General features: G+C 39.0%; 1 protein-coding gene across 2 annotated transcripts in view; it reads right to left on the bottom strand.

The window, feature by feature from the left end:
• The window catches only part of LOC126416788 (YLP motif-containing protein 1), a 661,447-nt gene that overhangs the window by 72,309 nt on the left and 571,425 nt on the right, over window positions 1–17,713 (bottom strand). For both annotated transcript variants that reach the window (XM_050084654.1, XM_050084655.1), the window contains exon 9: window positions 12,070–12,293. In XM_050084654.1, the coding sequence (XP_049940611.1) occupies window positions 12,070–12,293 (224 nt within the window). The remainder of the gene's footprint in view (window positions 1–12,069; window positions 12,294–17,713) is intronic.

Here is a 17,713-nt window from a genome sequence, read left to right as displayed (position 1 = left end):
CGAATGGCTGTCTGTTGTCAAAACCTGCCACTAGCTGCACTCTGCAGCTGCAGCGCTCCATCTCTGCTGGTTGGTGCACTATTTCAAAAGTTTGGTTTCTTTTTGAACACAGCTGATATTTACTGATTTTTTTTATTTCAGTGATGTAATGTGTCACGTGGACAGCTATTTATGAGCAACAGGCAGCATGTTGTTGAAATGAGACCATGGTGATCGATCTGTGCAACTCATAACTTGTTCAAGTTCTCCAAGAATCAACAATAATGAGGATAGATAGTAGCTCAGTGTAAAGATGATTGCCGAGCTGCAGACAGGCATGTAGTAAAGGCAGTCACACTCTCACAACTAAATTTTCAGCCATAGCTTTTGTCAGAAAATGAAAGCACACATACATTCACACAATCACATAGACACAACTTATGCACTCATGACCGCCGTCTCTGGCCACTGCATCTACAGTCTTGGAGAATCAGATCCAAACAAACTGCTCCTCATGCTTCCCTGACTCTTGTTGGCAGCTGCTAGGCTAGTGGAAAGAAGTGATGGTAGCACTGACTGCAAGCTGAGGGAGTGCTAGGAAGGGGAGAAGCAGTAGTAATGAGGGACTAGAGATGCAGCACATGTACTCAGCCACACCCAGTCAGTGAAGATGCATGACACCTCAATAAACAAACCATTTCATCTGCTGACACAAAAATGATATTTTTCCAGTTTCTTTTTTTCAAATTTCCCTGATGTTTCTCTGATTTCTCTGATGAGTTTGAAATTCCCCGATATTCCCTGATTTATCTGATTTCCATAACCAGTGGCAACCCTGATGATATAAACACTGATCACATTTTTCTCTAAAATTTTGGCCCAGTGGACAAATGAAATAATAAATTAAATGTGGAAGGGTATTGTATTACTTAAATACAATTTTCATGATGTTTAATGGCTGTATTTCAGAATAAGAAGAAAAATGAATATGATTGGGTCCTCACAAAACTGTAACTAAAAGTCCAAAGAAATTATTGATGTATGTAAGTACAGTAAATGACAACAATATAAGAAAAAGATAGATTGATACTTACTGTCAAAATGACACATTAAGTTGCAGACAGCACAGCAAAAAGACCACATTAGCTATTGACCAAAGTTCTGTCAGAAAAGGGAACACCAATATATTCATTCAGACATGAAAGGACACCCCAAGCACACATGCCTACCCTTTCTGGCGGCATGGACAAGAATACATTCTGGTCTGAGCTGCCAGAGATGGCAGTGTGCACGAGGTATGCTTGCTAGTGTGAATGTGTGTGTGTGTGTGTGTGTGTGTGTGTGTGTGTGTGTGTGCGCGCACGCGCGCGCAACAAAGGCTTTGTCCAAAAGCTAATGTTGTGCCTCTCTGCAGCTTAACATGTCATCTTAATGATACATAGCAGTTTATCTTTTCCTTGTATTATTGATATTCCAGTCTGGAGTTTCCATTGTTTAGTACAGTAAATAAGGTACTTATGTTTTAAAACAGTAAAAAAATGTAAGATCAATAGTATTCAGCATTGTTTGTCCAACATTTTGCATCTTCATGTCCTACATTTTATCAAACCATTCTGGTAACCCTAACTGGTAAGATGACACTCCTGACAAATAGGTTCACAGAATGTTGGTAGGCATATTTCTACATCTAAACATAATGTCTATTCAAATTTCGTGCCAGTTACATAAGAGTAGCACTATTAGCACCACCATGAGGATGCAAATCAGGTTTGCATTAAATACACGCTGTAATGGTCGTGTGCATTATTTACCTCTGAAACTGAACATGATGAGTTGATGTTCATCAAGAATGCCTATAAGGTGACAAAAACACCATTACCAACAATTCACTGAGTCTGAACAAGGTTGTGTAATAGGGCTATGAGGAGCTAGATGTTTCATCTGCAATATTACAGAAAGACTTAGCAGGAATGTAGCCACTGTACATGATTACTGGCAGGGGTGGTCATGAGAATGTATGGTTGCAAGACGACTGGAATCCAGATGGTCATGTGGCATTCCCAAGGAGGATAACCACTGTGTTTGATGTATGGCTCTGCCGCATCATATCGTATGGGCAGCAGCACTCTGAGCAACAGTTGGCACCACAGTGACACAACGAACTGTTGCAAATTGGTTACTTCAAGGTAAGCTCTGAGCAACACACTCTGCAGCATGCATTCCACTGACCCAACACTACCGCCATTTGCGAATTCAGTCATTTCAAGTGAGAGAACATTGGTGCAGGTCTCGTGCATTTCCTAGACACACTTGGCCTACAGTTTCAGCTATGGTCTGGGGTGTGATTTTGTATTACAGCAGGAGCACTCTCATCTGCAAATCTGTACACCAATCTACCGATTGCCTTCTTTTGGAGGTGTTTTCCAGCAGGATAACACTCACCCACTTACTGCTGTTGTAACCCAACATGCTCTACTGTGTGTCAACATGTTGCTTGGTCTGCTCGATCACCAGATCTGTCTTCAATTGAGGCACATATGGGACATCATCAGACAAAAATGTCAGTATCATCCACAACCAGCATTAACTACCCCTGTATTGACCAACCAAGTACAACAGGCACCAAACCCCATCTCACAAACTGACGTCAAACACCTGTACAATGCAATGCCTATACATTTGCATGCTTGCATTCAACATTCTGGTGGTTACACTAGTTATTAATGTACCACCATTTCACATTTGCTGTGGCTTATCTCACGCTTACATTAACCTGTGATGTTGCAATGTTGATCGTGTAAATATGTTACGTAGACAACTGTATTCCTGCAATTTCATTACTCTACATTAATTATTTTCTGGTGTTGTGTTCTTTTCCATCAGTGTACCATTGTTGATATCATCTTATAACCTGTTTTGAAGATATTATTCATTCAATTGAACTGCTCTTCCATCTCTGCAGAATTACATCATCATAAGCAAATGTCAAAGTTTTTATTTCTTCTCCCTGAATTTTAATTTCCCTTCCAATTTTGTCCTCAGTTTCCTTTACAGCTTGCTCTTTGTACAGACAGAATAACATCAGGGACATGCTGCAACCCTGTCTAACTCTCTTCTCACCTACGGCTTTTCTTTCTTGTCCTTCAACTCATAACTGCAGTCTGGCTTCTAAGTCATAAATAATGTTTTGTTCAAAATTTCAAAGGATGTAGTCTAGTCAACAGTGAAAAATGCTTTGTCTGAATTTACAAATGCTATAAATGTAGGTTTGCCTCTCTTCAGCATAACTTCCAAGTCACAGGGTAGTATTCTTACAATGTTCCTCCATTTCTTCAGAGTCCAACTGATCTTCCCCCAAGATTCTCCATTTTCCTGTAAATAATTTGTGTCAGTATTTTATAACCATGATTTATGCAACTGATAGTTCAATAACAGTCATAACAGACAGCATCTGTCTTCTTTGTAATTGGGATTATTACATTCTCCTTCAAGTATGAGGGTATTTTGTTAGTCTCATATATCTTGTACATCTGTTGGAACAGTTTTGTCATGGCTGGTTCTCTCAGAGAGGCCTATATTTGAATGTAATTGACATGTATTGAGATAACAGCTAGGTAGAATTTTACCTACATGGTCATTTAGGAATGACAAGTTTTTTGTAAAAAGAAACACTCATTGGCTTATTAGAAGTCTACAGAAAATGCTTAACAATGACAGTAACATTTCCATTGCAGCAAAGAACTCAAAAACAATCCGCGTCTGTTAAGATCGAGATATTTAAATGTCAGTGAAGTTATTAAATAAAACTGTTCACAATGCAAAACTTTAAGTCTCCCTTATTTAATAACTTACACACACTCACATTTTTGCACAGTTGTCTTCATCAGACAGCAAATAACAGTTCTGTCAATAAATCTGCAAGCTGATTTTCTGTATCTACTCATGAAATGGTAATTTCACCAGCTGTAACTAATTCTTGAACAGAGAGGTGTCTGAGACAGGTGAAATTGCAACTTCATGGTCTGCTCATAGGCAAGGTTTTGAATCCTTTAGCTGTCAAAGTTCAGTTAAAAGTCTCTTCATCCTGACCATTTCTCATGCTGCTTCACTAGCCACTACAACTTCAGCTTCTGTAGTGGAGATTGCAACTGAAGTTTGTCATTGACTCATCCAACTGACAGGTGCGCCAAAGTACAGGGAGAGGACACCTGAGGTAGATCATCCAGTCCCTAAATCATCTCCAAGATTGGCATCACTATAACATTCAAGGATGCCTTTGTCTTCACAACTTTTGTAAATATGTCCAGAGTCATATGTGCCTCTCATATAGCAAAAAATTCTTTTTAACCTTATTACATCATGCCCTGTTGGACTTTCAAGACATCTAGATACTACTGCAACAGCATATGCTACGTGTGGTCTTGTCCCAAACATAAGGTACAATGAGGATCCAATTGCTTGTCTATAAGGATATTTAGTATTGGTAGGGTTCTCTTCCATATGGTTGTCTTGATAATTGGAGTTATTACAGCTCTACAATCACTCATGCCAAAGCACTATAAAACCTTCTTGGTATAATGAGTATGACTGACTCGAATGGGTCTATCTTCTTTTCTATCAGTGTTCAAGCCTAAGAAATATAAAGCTAGATTTTATTTTATTTTGAATTCTCTTTCAAGATCTTCAATAAATTCTTCAACTTCACTGTCATTGATCATCGCAATCAATCCATCATCAACAAAGAGTACTAAGAAAATCTTGTTGGAGCATCTCTGTCTTATAAAGAGGCAAGGATAAGCTTCACTTCTCTTAAATCCTAATTCCATTACATAGTCAGTGAATATCTCATGCCAGTAGAGGGGTGCCTGTTTTAGGTCATATAAGCTTTTCATTAATTGACATACTTTCATAGAACCATCATTAAACTTCAGGTTGTGTCACAAATATCATTTCCTTCAGTCACCATAAAGAAAACCGTAGTTGCATGTACTTGTGCAGTATTCATCATCTCTTTGGCTGCAATGCTGAATGATGTTTGAGTAGTCCACATCTTTAGCACAAGGCTGAAAGTTTGTTCATAATCTACCCCTTTCTTTTGAGAAAATCCTTTGATAACCAGTCTTGCTTTGAATCTGTCAACCGATCCATCAGCATTCATCTTCAGTTTATAGATCCACCCTCATGGCCAACAATGCCATATTTTTTTTTTTTTTTTTTTTTTTTTTTTTAGGTCCACTTACAGGCAATTGCCCTCTTTCCAGAAAGTAAATCTTCTAAAATGGAAATTCCATTTTCTTGATGTGTTGCCATTTCTTGATCCATTGCTGCTTTCGAGTCATTTCATTGACTCAAATTTATATCATCACAATGAGGTTTGTTTCCTCACAGGTCATTAACTGTATAACACAGTCTTGAAGTCTTTTTGGACATTTTAGTGTTAAACATTCACTCATTTGTGGCCTAATTCTTCCATCATCAGATTGTTCTAATCTCTCTTCAGTTTCATCCTTTAAATCATCATAATTATCAAACTCATATTGTTCTAATTTCTCTTCTGATGACTCTTGAGACTTGTGATGAAGAAGACAAGAACTAATGGACTTCCCTTTCGCTTATTTTACTCTTCAAAAATAACATCCCATGACCTCATTAACCGATGATTTTCTTCATACCAGATCTGATAACTATCATCATTGTCACAGCCAATCAGAATCCCCTTTTACTGCTTTTTGATCAATTTTCATTCGTAACTGTTTTGGAATGTGAACATAACATTTAGACCCTATTACATGTAGGTACTTCATGCCAGGCATCTTTCAATACCATATTTCATATGAAGACCAGGGCATGAGTTGTGCTTGGGTAGCTCAGATGGTAGAGCACTTGCCTGCAAAAGGTAAAGGTCCCAAGTTCGAGTCTCGGTCCAGCACACAGTTTTAATCTGCCAGGAAGTTTCATCCCTAAAATATTGGAAAGTCACATTTCATTCAGGATGTATGCTGTAGAATTTATCATTTCTGTCCAAAATGACTAAAGAATGTTTCCAGGAGCATACACCATGGCCCTGGCTGTTTCAACAAGTGTACAATTATCTCTTTCAATGCATCTGTTTTGCTGTGGAATTAATGACATAGTAAAATTTTGGATTAAGCCCTCTTTCTGCAAAATCTCCCTTGTCTGTTTACTGCTGATCTCTCCTCCATTATTACTTAAGAGGTTTTTGATTGTATGCCTTACTGTCTTTGTTCCTGTTATAAACTGTATTAGTCTATTAGTAACTTCTGATTTTTCCTTGACGAAGTAAACTGCTTGAAATTTACTGTAATCATCTTTGAATAATACAAAGTAGAGATACCCAGAATGGGCTTTTCAAAAGGACAACAGACACCCATGTGAATCAACTCTCCCAGTTTAGAAGGTCTCTTATGGAAGACAAATGGAAGCAATGTGCTTTACCATAAATACAGCCTTCATAGAGCTCAAAGTCCAATCCCATGACTATGCCCAAGATTCTGGAGATTAATGTCTTGAGGTGTGGCTTACTTTGATGTCCATATCTCACATGTACACCTATATCTACACTCTGCAAACCACCATGAGGGGCATGCCAGAGGGTACATCCCTTTGTACCAGTCACTTGGGTTTCTTTCTGTTCCATTCACATATGGAGAGCAGGAAGAATGATTGTCTAAATGCCTCTATGTGTACGATAATTATTCTAATCTTACTGTCACAATCCCTATGTGAGCACTACATACAAGGTTGTAGTATATTCCTAGAGTAATCATTTAAAGAATGTTAACCCTCTGGCAGGCGAGCATTTTTTTATTGCCCGAGCAACTGTGCGGCACATTTAGTGTGCCACTTTCACTGTTCAGTTCTATAGTTATTTTCATATGCTCCCACTCCTCTATTGATGTTAATTAGTTTATTGTTTTTAAGAGAGATATAGTATCATTCAAAATGATATTAATAATACTGAAATAACAAATTTTACTGTGCAATTAATACAAATAATTTATTATGGGCACAGTGGAAAATTCAAAGAAATAATGTTACATATCTAGCCAAGAAATGTCTGTACACTGTTTCTCACTTATAGAGGGAAAGAATGTTTCATTATTTAACATGGCTGTTATTTATACTTTATTTAGAAAAGCTAATATACATGCAAACACATAAAGGACAGTTCTAAAAGATTTATATTTTGCTGCCAGTGTTGAAAATTAATACATTCATAGTGAATGCCTATGGAAACCATATTATAACAGCTTACAGACAGATCATGTTCACTACTTAGTAATTTAAGAGATGTCAAGATTCAAATCACTAGTCAACTGTGTCTGCAGGTGTAACTTGACACTTGTCGGTTCCTGCAAACAAAACTATTACGAGAATCTCCCTTTATTATTGTGTTAATATTCTTGTCCCTTCCACAAATAACAAAGTGTCCCATTTCTTAGCCAAATGCTTCTTAACTTGCTCAGATATTGTCCAGTACCTTTGAAGGAACAGCAATATGTCCTTGGGAAGGCTCCGAATTTTGTCTCTTTCTATTTAGATGTGGTTTCATAAGGTCATAAGCCAGGTTCTTCACAAATACTGTTCTCACAACCTTCTGATTTTGTCCATTTGAGTAAAAAAGGGCCTGGGTGTTGATACCAGCAATGTCCATTAGGGCGAAAAAGATTACCAAAGGCCACCTTCTCATTATATGAGCCACAGAATATGTGCCACGCATCTGGTCAACTGTATCAACGCCACCCTTAGTGCCATTGTAATCTAATACAATCTCTGGTTTTCAAGAAACTTCATTGATAGTGGAAAACAACAAAACTGCCTTGTTCTTCTTTGGTACATACGAAACCAACGTAAAATCATTTTTATATCCGAAGAGAGATGAACCAGGTAACTGATTTTTCTGAGGCAGGAATTCCAAGGGAATTTCTTCTTTATTCTTTCTGAGTGTCCCATTACATGTAAGCCTTTTACCTAATAGTGACATAGCCAAGTGGCAACTTGTATACCAGTTGTCCATAGTTACATTCCTGTTGGATCCCTCTATATGACTCACTAGTCGGTGAACTATTTCCAACACTTAATTTGAGACTTCGAGCTGCTTTCCACAACATACCTCAAGGTTGCTTGTAAAAAAACGTTTTCGCACCACAAATTGCACATATCTTAACGCCATATTTGGTATGCTTGTTGGGGATATATTGCACAAGTCCACAACAACCACAAAATGCTTGAAGTTTCTCATTAATAGTTACAAACTCACCGATGCTGTACATACTTTTGCAATTAGTTACAAACTCATCTAGAATCAAATGTATTGTGGGCAACTTATCAGTTCTTCTCCTCTTTTCTCTTGTGGTTTTATCATCGAAATAAATACAATGCAGCAAGAATAGAAACTGCATGTAGCTCACCAAAACTTTTCCAATTTTAATTCCTGATCCATCGGTATTCCACAGTTCCATTACATTCATGTGGTTAGTCTTGTCTACTCTGAAGAGATAAAGTAACCCAAGGAGTGCCAATATTTCACTTCTCATCATTTCTTTTTTGTCTCTTTCTCTCTGACAAACAGAAAATTCTGGGTAACAGAATATATTTGTTTGTATATTTCCCAACAGTATCAATCATTTTCATGTTAATTATCTTGAGTAATCCAGAAATGTTGGTTGTTACATGCCTGGAAATAGCCTTGGGTCCAGGAAAAATTTTTACAATATTTTTCCTTCTCGCTTTGCTTGTGGCGGAGTTAGTACTTTTCCTCTATTTAGAAGTTTTGTCTCTTCTCACGAACCAATACCCAATAGAACCTGGCTGACAATTATTGTCTTCAAGTTCATCTGACTCATACTCTTGTTCACTTTCAGTGTCATGGTCACTACAAGTAATTACCTCCACTTCCTCATCAGTATCATCATCTGATATAGTGTCTACATCTTTTGTGAAATCTGAATCTTCATTCAAGAGCCATTTGAGTTCCTCATTAGTTAAATGCTTTCTTGCCCTAAAATAAAAATTTGTATTGAACACAGGCCACAGGAACATTGTAAGTAAAATAACCACTATGTTCAAAGATGTAAAAAAAAATACTTACATGGCCAATCGCATGATGCACTGAGTGCACCAGAAGGGCCAGTATTACACTAAATTCTCCGTTTAACAAATTCTTTAGCATTGACAATTACTGCACTGCACATAACAGTTGTCAGAACAGTAATGAAGAAATACATCGAGTATCAAAGGTCTCCATTGTTGCTAAAACGATAACCACACCAATTATATAAATTTGGCACACACTGTGTGCTGACATGCCTGCACGAAGGTTAACAGACTTTCTTAGGATAATTTACGTCTGTCTTCAAGAGTCCACAAGTTCAGTTCTTTTAGTATCTCTGTGACACTCTTCCACAGATTAAACAAACCTGTTACCATTTGTGCTGCTCTTCTCTGCATAGATTCAATAGCCCCTGTCAGTCCTACTTGGTACGAGTCCCACACACGTGAGCAATATTCTGGAATTGGTCACATGACTGATTTGCAAGCAATCTCCTTTGTGGACTGATTGCACTTCCCTAGTATTCTACCAATAAAGTGAAGTGTACCACCTGCTTTGCCCACAACTGAACCTGTGTGATCATTCCATTTCATATCCCTACAATGCATTACACCCAGGAATTTGTACAAGTTGGCTGATTCCAACAAAGACTCATTAATGTTACAGTCATAAGATACCACTTTTTTCTTTTTGTGATGCAGGAAACTTTATACTTCTGAATATTTAGAGCTAGTTGCCAATCTCTGCACCTTGCTGATATCTTATGAAGTGACTGAATATTTATGCAGCTTATTTCAGGTAGCACTTCATTACAGACAACTGCATCACCTACAAAAGCCTGGTTTTACTATTAATATTGTCTCCAAGGTCATTAATATAAAATATGAATAGCAAGGGCCCCAACACACTTCTCTGGGGCACACCCAAAGTTCCTTCTACATCTGATGATGACTCTCCATCCAAAATAACATGCTCTGTCCCTGCCACCAAAAAATCTTCAGTCCAGTCACAAATTTCACTTAATACCCATATGATCATAATTTTAACAATAAGTACGTGTGGTACTGAGTCAAATGCTTTTCAGAAATCAAGACATACTGCATCTACCTGGTTGCCTTGATCCAAAGCTTTCAGTATGTCATGTGGGAAAAGTGCGAGTTGGGTTTCACATGATCGATGTTTCCAAATCCATGCTGGTTGGCACTGAGAAGGTCATTCTCTTCAAGATACCTCATTGCATTTGAGCTGAGAATATGTTTTAAGAGTCTACAGCAAACCAATGTCAAGAATATTGGCCAGTAGTTTTCTTGATCATTTCCACTCCCATTTTTGTAGACAGACCATGCGACTGTATACCATTATGAACTGTTTTAAATGGTACATATCTATCCAGTGCATGCTCAGAAATTTAATTTGAGCCAGAGTTCCTCTACATGCTCCTGCCCTGTGCTGAAATTTTCAAGTTCCTCCATGAGATATGATACTACTGATTTTTAATCTAGTTTACTGAATATATATCTTTCTGTTTTTTTATCTGTCCTTTGTACATTGGTAATCATTGTTGCAACAACCACATCATGGTCACTGATAACAGTTTCGATGTGGACATCCTCAGGTCTATTTGTTTCCATTAGAGGCAATATATTTCCATCATAAGTGGAGTTCCTAACTATCTGTTATAGGTAGTTTTCAGAGAAGGCATTTAGTAAAGTTTCACAGGCTATTTTATCATGCCCACAACTAACAAAACTTTAATTTTCCCAGTTACTTGTTGGATGATTAAAGTCTCCACCAATGATTACAGTATGGTTGGGGAATTATGTACTAGTGAACTGAGGTTTTCTCTAAAGTATTTGGTCACCTCATAAGATGAGTCTGGTGGATGATAGAAGAATCAAATTATCATTTTATGCCCACCCCTTACACTGAGTCTTGTCCAAACAATCACATGCAGCTTCAATTTCTACCTCAGTGAATTTGAGTTTCTTGTCTACTGTGAGAAATACACCACCTCCATTTTCAATTTGCCTATCCTTTCGATAAACACTTAAATTTTCCCCAAAAATCTCACTGCTATCTATTCCAGGTTTCAACCAGATTTCTGTACCCAGTATCATTTGAGCTTCATTGCTTTTCATGAGCTCTTCAAACTCTGGCACTTTGTTGCAAATGCTTTGGCAGTTTACCATGAGTATTTTAATACTCTCACCTGTGGGAGGCATTTCTTACAATCTTACACTGGTACTTCTGGGTTTCCTGCAGCTATCATCGTCTGGATTGGATGGAGAGTTACCTAATCTAAAACACCAGTGTGTGCACCCCACACACAGTAAGCTACCTGAGTAGCAGCATCTGATATGTAGGGCACACCTGACCTATTTAGGGGAACCCTACAGTTTTCAACCCTATGGTTCAAGTCCAGGAAGTTGCAGCCTAGCTTGTCACAGCACCTTAGAAGATTCTGGTTCAGTCCTTCCACTCGCCTCAGAGCCAAAGGGACATGATCTGTTCTGGGAACAATACTGTGAACTATGAGCTTTGTTGAAACTCTGACACAAGGCTGATCTTAACCTTCTCTGCCAGTCACTGAAATTACCCAAGAATGACCTCCGAGTCCAGACGACAGGCATCACTTGTTCCAATATTCACCACAATCTGCAGTTGGTTGCACCCTGTTGCCTCATGGTATACAGTAGTAATTTTTCTCCACTGATTTCATTTACTTCAGTAAAAATGCTTCTTGCCATTAATTTAAACAGTCCTCCATTACCTGTTTGGTTATTTTGGAATGACAAGTTTTCATAGAAAAGAAAACCACATTGGTTTATTAAAAGACTACAGAATAATGCTTAAAATGATGATAATATTTCCATCGCAGCAAAGAACTCAAAAACAATCCATGTTTGGTAAGACAGAGATTTTTAAATGTCAGTGAATTTATTATATAAAACTGTTCGAAAAACAAAACTTTTAACATAATTGATGTGTATTATGATACCAACTATGTTGAATTTTACCTGCATCAGAGATGCACTGTCAACAATGCTCTCTCTCTCTCCTTGTTGTGCAGAATGAGTGTGTTGTCCTCTTGCAGTCCCATGTACAGCTGACCCCTCCTGGCTTTCCTCATAAAAATAATCTGGAGGCACAGGCCCAGTTCCATAACTTTGTGGGCCTTCAGCAGACATCCTAGACTGTCCTACAGGAGGTACTTCATCTGGAGTGTGCACCATGTTTGGATCTGAAATGGAAAAATTAATTTACATTAGAACATTTATTTTCATTTTGTATTTCAGTTCTATTTTTAACTTGTCAGAACAATGTTGATAACCAATATCTGTTTTGTGAATACACATTTATCAGTCAATATACAGAAAGCTGATGCATACATGAAACAAAAACATTTCAGAAACTCCTGGAAATTCCTCTCAACAGGATTAAAGATGACAAACATATAATAATTGACACAGTTAGTATGCTTAGTTAATGCTGATACCTATATTAATGTGTATGTGCAGAAATAGTTAGAAAAAGTGGCCATTAATATAGCAAACAATAACAACAATTCTAATGATATACTTGTAAACAACAAAGAAGCAGAAATATTAACTGAAAATAAGAAGGCCAGGCAGGTTGCATACTATGAATTAGTGCTCCGCCTTACGGAGAGGTAAGATTAGTATATATTTTTATATATTGTAACTATAAATAAATCACAATTGGAAACATTCCATTGGTGTTGACGGAATTTAAGAGAATCATATTTCTCTCATGGACATAGTCTGTATGCTTGTTATTTAATAGTTTTTGTACCTGAAAGCAAAACACCAAATATATTTGTAATATCAAGTTTGATATAATGCATATCAAATGTTTAATCACATTTTTTTCTGATTCAAGAAAGAACTGCAAAAGAAGACCAATCAAAGTGGATTCTTTTCAGTTAGAAATACAGTAAACAAAGATAACAAGAAATAAGAACGGAGAAAATCAGGCATTGCAAGAGGAAAAGAGAGAGAGAGAAGAGTTAACAGCACAAATATTATCACAGGATGGACTAAAGCAATTTTAGAAGTGTTGGAAAAATAGTTCCTACTTGCAGAGTTCTAATGTACTCTTAAAGTTAGAAAGAAATTCTGCTTTCAAACCATTGGCAAGATCTTGAAGAAGAAAGCAATGATTCAATATCCTCCTGCATGGAACCAAACTTCTGTCACTGTACCATGGTTGTCATTAGGTAAGATGTATGTTGGAGGAAGTAACAGATTTCTTGGCTCTTACTGGAATAATGGCTTCGAAGTAAGATTCTTTGTGTCATTTTAGCATGTCTCACTGAAATATGTCGAGTGCATGAATATGTCAACTGCAGTGTTAGCTGCAAGAGACAGAAGATGTGCTTTGTTGGTGCTGCATATTTTAGAAGTTTTGATCAAAATAAACTTATGCTGTATTGGTCTTCTTTGGCAAGCCAGTGTAAATGTGTGCACAGATTCAACTAAGTGAAAACTCCATGCAATATGCACATTTATTTATTTATTTATAACAGCCAGATTTAGGAATTTTTCTTTGTGTGAGACCGTGTGTATGAGATCGTGTGCTGATTTAAAGTTCTAAATTTGCACTGTTTACTGTTCGCAATGCTTCTACACAATTTTTCATTGGTTGTATCAGTACCCATTTGTATTGTGATATACTGTGAAATTCAAACATTCATGAGTGCCATGATACACTAGTACTGTTATCACCAATTGTAGGTCTAAACCAAATGTTCCTCTTTTTAAAAAATTCAGAACAGTAGGCCTATCTCTGCTCAAAACAATCGTTCTCTTATTTCATTGCACAATTCTGTGAAAAATAGGTTAGTTTGACAATTTTTTGATGCTTACAAAATTATATCTTCGTAAGTTACTGGTATGAGTGTTTTGGGTACATAATTTATTTTGTTGAAAATCAGCGTTTCCAGATTATAGTTCAGCTAAAGAATAGATCACCCATGAATTCCATCATATATCAACACAAATAAATGTACGTTTTTGAGAATTTTTGGAATCTACCATTGTTCTTTGCATAATCTACAAGAAATTTGTAGGAAATCGACATTTGTGATTTGGTTACTGTAGCAGATTTTCTAACAAACATATTGTGTGACATCTGGTTTTCCCTTAAAGAAGAGTAGCCCTATATATCATCTACATTTATCATAAAATAACTTTGTTTTCAAGTTTGCTAACAACTATAATTAACATCAAAAACTTTCTGGAAACTACTAATTTTTACCTTTTTTTTTTTCGCCTTAATAGAAATCTCATTTTTGCGTATCTGCTTCATTTCTTATAGGGAATTAGCAATGTTTAAGCTCAACATTTAGAAAATAATGAGTGGGCTTAATTTAAAGATATTTGTTCACTGTCTTGCAATACATTGCACCAGCCAGAACACCAGCCCCACTGTGAATGCTGTTCTCAAGCAAGGGATGAGTTGGTTGATGTCTGTCAGCAGTTGGAAATCATCCTGACTACAGTCAAACAATTGACAGCTGCCGCGAATCAGTGTTGTTTACCTGTTACACTTATACTGGAGACAGGTTGGTGGGTTGGTTGGTTTAAAAGAGAGAGGAAGGGACCAAACTACGAGGTTATCAGTCCCTTGTTCCTAATAAAACAATGCCACAAGTGTGAGAATATAACACAAAACAGAAAGAAAGGAAAGACCACGAGAACAAAGGAAAGGCAACAAACACTAAAAGGAACAAAAAAGTACAAGAGAACAACACCCAGCAACACATTAAAACCTTCAACCTAAAAGCACTAGGGTGGAGGACACAGATGGACAAAGAACAGGAGCTAAAACTCAGATCAAATGATAAAACCCACCCTCATGGACGAAACGTAAAACTAAATCAGCCAAAGAGGCATTGTCTGCTAAAATCAATTATAACGAGTCCAGCAATCGAAGATGAAGTTGAAAGGCAGTCAAATAAGGACATAGCAGAAGAATATGGGCCACTGTCAACTGAGTGCCGCACCGACACTGAGGTGGGTCTTCATGGTGCAGGAGGTAGCCATGGGTCGCCCATGAATGGCCAATGCAGAGCCTGCAGGGAACCACAGAATCCCTGTGAGATGCCCTCATTGAGGACTTCCACACATTCTTGGTACCCTTAATGGCTCACAATTTGTTGTGCATACTGAAATTTTGCCATTCTGTCTCTCAAAGCTGAAAAACTGTGCTGCGTAATAACAAATACAGGTCAGTTGCAGGGATGTCCATCTTCAAAAGTGGTTTCTGTGTAGCCTGTTTGGCCAGCCTGTCAGCATGTTCATTTCCTGGGACTCTGACGTGACCAGGGGTCCAGACGAACACCACTGAATGACTGGACCATTCCTGGGCACTGATGGACTCCTGGATGGATGCTACCAAAGGATGGCAAGGGTAGCACTGGTAGATAGTTTTCAGGCTGCTCAAGGAGACAGTACATAAAAGAAAAGACTCCCCAGGGCATGAAAGGAGATACTGAGATGCATGAGATATGGCCACCAGCTCTGCAGTGAATACACTGCAGCCATCAGGTAAGGAATACTGTTCAATATGGCCACAGTGCATGTAGGCAAAGACAACGTGACCATCAGCCATCAAGCCATCGGTGTAAACCAATTCACAATCCCAGAACACGTCAAGAATTGAGAGGAAGTGACAGCGGAGAGCCGCAGGGTTAATGAAGTTGTTAGGGCCACATGAAATGTCCAGACAGAGCTGCGGCCAAGGCGTACACCACGGAGGCATACGTGAATGGACAGCAAGTAGAGGTGGTAAAGGGAAGGACTCCAGTTCGGAGAGAAGGGGCCGCACAGGAACCACAATCATTAGCCCCGACCTGGGCCACTGATGTGGGAGATGGACTGACATGGGCAGGAAAAGGAGATGGTAATTCAGGTGCTCAGGAGAACTATGAATGTGTGCTGCATAACTGGCAAGCAGTTGTGTATGTCTGATCTGCAATGGAGGGACACCAGCTTTTACCAGTATGCTGGTCACCGGACTCATCCTAAAAGCTCCTGTCACTAGTCAAACCCTGTGGTGGTGCACAGGGTTGAGTAAATGCAAAGCTGAAGGTGCTGCCAAACCATATACCACACTCCCATAGTCAATTCAGGATTGAACAAGGGCTCTGTAGATCTGCACCCCAATTGGGGTTGCTCAGGCAACAGAGGGCATCCAGGTGCTGCCAGCACTTCTGCTTAAGCTGACGAAGATGAGGGAGCCAAGTCAATTGAGCATTGAAAACCAGTCCTAAGAATTGATATGTCTCCACTACAGTGAGTGAATCATCATTAAGGTAAAGTGCTGGTTCTGGATGAATGGCACAATGCTAACAGAAGTGCATGACACGCAACTTTGCAGCTGAAAACTGGAAGCCGTGGGCTAGAGCCCATGACTGCACCTTGTGGATGGCTCCCTGTAGGTGCCACTCAGCAACACCAGTACTGGAGCAGTAGTACGAAATGCAGAAGTTGTCTGCATACAGAGAAGGTGAGATGGAGGGCCTGACAGCTGCTGCTAGACTGTTAATGGCCACTAAAAATAGACACTTAATACAGAGCCCAGCAGGACTCCATTCTCCTGGATATGGACGGAACTATGGGAGGCACCAACTTGGAGACAGAAAGTACAGAGCAACAGGAAGTTTTGGATAAAAATTTGGAGTGGGCCCCGGAGACCCCGCTCATACAATATGGCAAGGACATGATGTCACCAGGTCGTGTCGTATGCTTTATGTAAGTCAAAAAAGATGGCAACCAGGTGTTGCATCTGGAAAAGGCTGTTCAGATGGCAGACTCAATGGACACAAGATTATCAGTGGTAGACCAACCCTGGTGGAAGCCACCCTGACATGGAGCCAGTATGTCACAAGACTTCAGGACCCAACGCAACCGCTGACATACCTTACATTCCAGCAGCTTACAAAGAACTTTGGTGAGGCTGATGGGCCGATAGCTATCCACATCAACTGGGTTTTTACCAGGTTTGAGCACCGGAATTATGGTGCTCTCCCGCCATTGTGATGGAAAGATGCCATTGCACCAGATCCAGTTGAAGATGTTGAGGATATGTCGCTTGTAGTCAGATGAGAGATGTTTAATCACCTGGCTGTGGATCTAATCAGGCCCAGGAGCTGTACCAGGGCAATGTGCAAGGGAACTGAGGAGCTCCCACTGTAAATTGGGCATTATAGGATTCACTGCAGCGTGTAGTGAATGAGAGGACATTCCCTTCCAGCCGCCATATGAGTGTACGAAAGGCTGGGGGGTAATTCTCTGATGCAGAGGCTCGAGCAAAGTGCTTGGCAATAGCATTTGTGTCGGTAGATAATACGCCACTTATGGTAACACTGGGGACACCTGTTGGCATCTGGTACCTGAAAAGACATTTGATCTTTGCCCAGACTTGGGAAGGTGATGTATAGCACCCAATGGTTGAGACATATCTCTCCCAACACTCCTGCCTCAGTCGTCTGATAAGGTATGAACACAGGCACAGAGCCATTTAAAGGCTATGAGGTGCTCCAGCAAAGGGTGCCGCTTATGCCACTGTAGCACTTGCCAACACTCCTTAATTGCTTCAGCAACTTCCGGTGACCACCAGGAGACTGCCTTATGCCTC

The sequence above is a fragment of the Schistocerca serialis genome, chromosome 8 (assembly GCF_023864345.2).
Source record: "Schistocerca serialis cubense isolate TAMUIC-IGC-003099 chromosome 8, iqSchSeri2.2, whole genome shotgun sequence".
Taxonomy (NCBI): domain Eukaryota; kingdom Metazoa; phylum Arthropoda; class Insecta; order Orthoptera; family Acrididae; genus Schistocerca; species Schistocerca serialis.
Note: the sequence above shows the minus strand (reverse complement) of the source record. Positions and strands in the feature narration are given on the sequence as shown.